Source organism: Phyllostomus discolor, chromosome X, assembly GCF_004126475.2.
Source record: "Phyllostomus discolor isolate MPI-MPIP mPhyDis1 chromosome X, mPhyDis1.pri.v3, whole genome shotgun sequence".
NCBI classification, from domain to species: Eukaryota; Metazoa; Chordata; class Mammalia; order Chiroptera; family Phyllostomidae; genus Phyllostomus; species Phyllostomus discolor.
The window spans coordinates 69,092,877-69,095,127 of NC_050198.1; the positions used below are offsets into that span (position 1 = coordinate 69,092,877).

General features: G+C 35.3%; 1 protein-coding gene across 1 annotated transcript; it reads right to left on the minus strand.

Moving 5' to 3' along the window:
- Window positions 1–1,658: 1,658 nt before the first annotated feature.
- On the minus strand, window positions 1,659–1,945 carry LOC114505440 (small ubiquitin-related modifier 2-like). The gene is made up of 2 exons (XM_028523336.1): window positions 1,795–1,945; window positions 1,659–1,723 (listed from the first exon to the last, which is right to left on the minus strand). The coding sequence occupies exons 1-2, from the start codon at window positions 1,943–1,945 to the stop codon at window positions 1,659–1,661; spliced, it is 216 nt and encodes a 71-aa protein (XP_028379137.1).
- Between the last annotated feature and the right edge of the window lie 306 nt (window positions 1,946–2,251).

Here is a 2,251-nt window from a genome sequence, read left to right on the forward strand (position 1 = left end):
GAAAAATACGTGATTACCCACATGGAAGATAGATAAGCTCATTTTCATCCAATTTGAGGCTTACTGTAAGCAATATGTGTACATTTGTACATTTTGAATAATAATTATGGAAAATTATGGGAGATGCTGTTAGGAAAATTGGTTTCATCAGACTTAGGAAGGACTATTCTTCTAATACTTGTATGGACAGAGGTCTAATATCATAATAACACATGTTGCAAAATAAATTTCAAGTCATTTTAATGGAAATTATTCTCTAACCTAGGATGATACACTCTGTTATTTAGAATTTGATTATGCTCCAGTGTGTTCCTAAAATAGCAATTGGAAATTAATTGAAATTTATTTTTAAAATATTTGACACATATAAAGGATCTGTTTTTGAAGAGTGCCCTAAACAAAGATATCTACAGACATCCTGGGTTGCTCCTCACTCTTCATTAACCAGCTCCAACTTTTTGGTATTTTGGTGAATGCTTTCTTTACCAAACACAAATAATTATGGTATTGCTTTCTTTTCACATTTAAGATTACTACCTTCAATTGAAATGTACATTTTAAAGTGTGAATCATTCTAAACTCATACTTCCTTACATTTCACAGAGCTCTTGCATCTGAAACTACAGTAATGAAAAAGGAGGTCAATTGCCTAAATGTTCTCTTGCTCTGAAAGCAAAACAGGCTTCCCATGGGTAAAATATTTGTATTGGTAATGGTCAAATGACTTTTTATCATGCAGAAATTTTCTCTGTTGTTTTATTTTACATATTCCAAGAACATCCACAGGAGAGAAAGGGGGAAACAGGGTTTTGTCAAGGACCCCCTCAAATTCTGTCTGACCTTAACCTGTATACCTTGCACTGATGCAACTGCCCCTTTACTTCATGCTCCAGGCTGGCAGGACCCAGCTGCTTCTCAGTAGTGTGGTTCTGGGTGTGGAGCTGCCCCAACTCTGCCCAGAGACAATCTGAGCATTGATCACTACCTCACTTCCAACTGGTGGGTACTACTGCAACATCGGAAGCAATATATGAATTTGCTTCCCACAGAATCCAGAGTTCTGATTTCTGTAACATTTACTATATGGCAGGCACGTTTTATTTTATTTTTCTAAACAAGAAGTTTATTTAAACAGCAAGAGGTTTGACTTGAAGGGAAAAGTGTCTAGGATTTATTTCTTTTAGAATAATTTACCCCTACTTAAGGACAGATTGCCCTACATGTATGTAACAGCTACATACAAAAAAAGTCATAAAATTGTCCTTGGTTGTACAATGATACATGAAAAACATTAAAATTCTACAGTTTATCAAGGTATGAAAAGATTTTTATATTGTTTTTGTTTGTTAAACAGTGAGAGCAAACTAACTTACTGGAATATAAAAATAAGAAATGAATGAGCACATCACCTATGGAGAAAGGGAGTATGTTGATCAAAATATACCATTGGCCATTTAGTTTTAAAAAATACAAATATTTGTGCACGTACACCAGTTACCTTATGTACAATAAAGGAATGGGGGAAGAGGAAAATGAAAGAATAGAGGAAACTATACTGTTGTAGTCAGGAAGTGATGGAACAAAATTGTGGTATTTTAATTGGGAATGTGTTCTTGGTCTAGAGGAAAAGTTCTAGAGTAAAGTAGTAGGTTCTGTTTTTAGTAGACATGTCCTGTCTGCTGCTGGAACACATTAAGTGTATTTTCAGCCTCCATTTTCAACTATGTAGGTGTGTCCATTTCATTGATTACTGTCCATCAAATCAGAATCTGATCTGCCTCTTTGACCAACCCTGTTGTTCACAGTAGACTTTCACTAGTTTACTAAGTGGTGTATGCCTATTAATGTTAAACTGCACCACAGAATCATGTTGCCCCACCACCTTCAAATTAATGCAATCATTGTTCTCAGTCTTGACTCTTTTCTTGGGCTTTTGGTGGGCCATTGTGAGTGACAGAGTCTCCTCAGCTACCACTTCACAAACATGGTACCAGGTCCATGAACTAAACGAGCCTGGCAGGTCTGTTTTAAATATCTCACTTTGCAGTCAGTCTTCAGTCATTTTATACAGGTCACCCTACACATAGCTACATCCAGACAGTCCCATAGTTTCAATTTGTACCATTTAACTAATCCTTATATACTCTTAAAGTCTTCTTTTTTTTTTGATATAGAAGGGAAAATCATTATTCAGCATAGTAATAAATAACTATTATTTGCACATTAGTAATCCTAATAATGGTAACAGCAG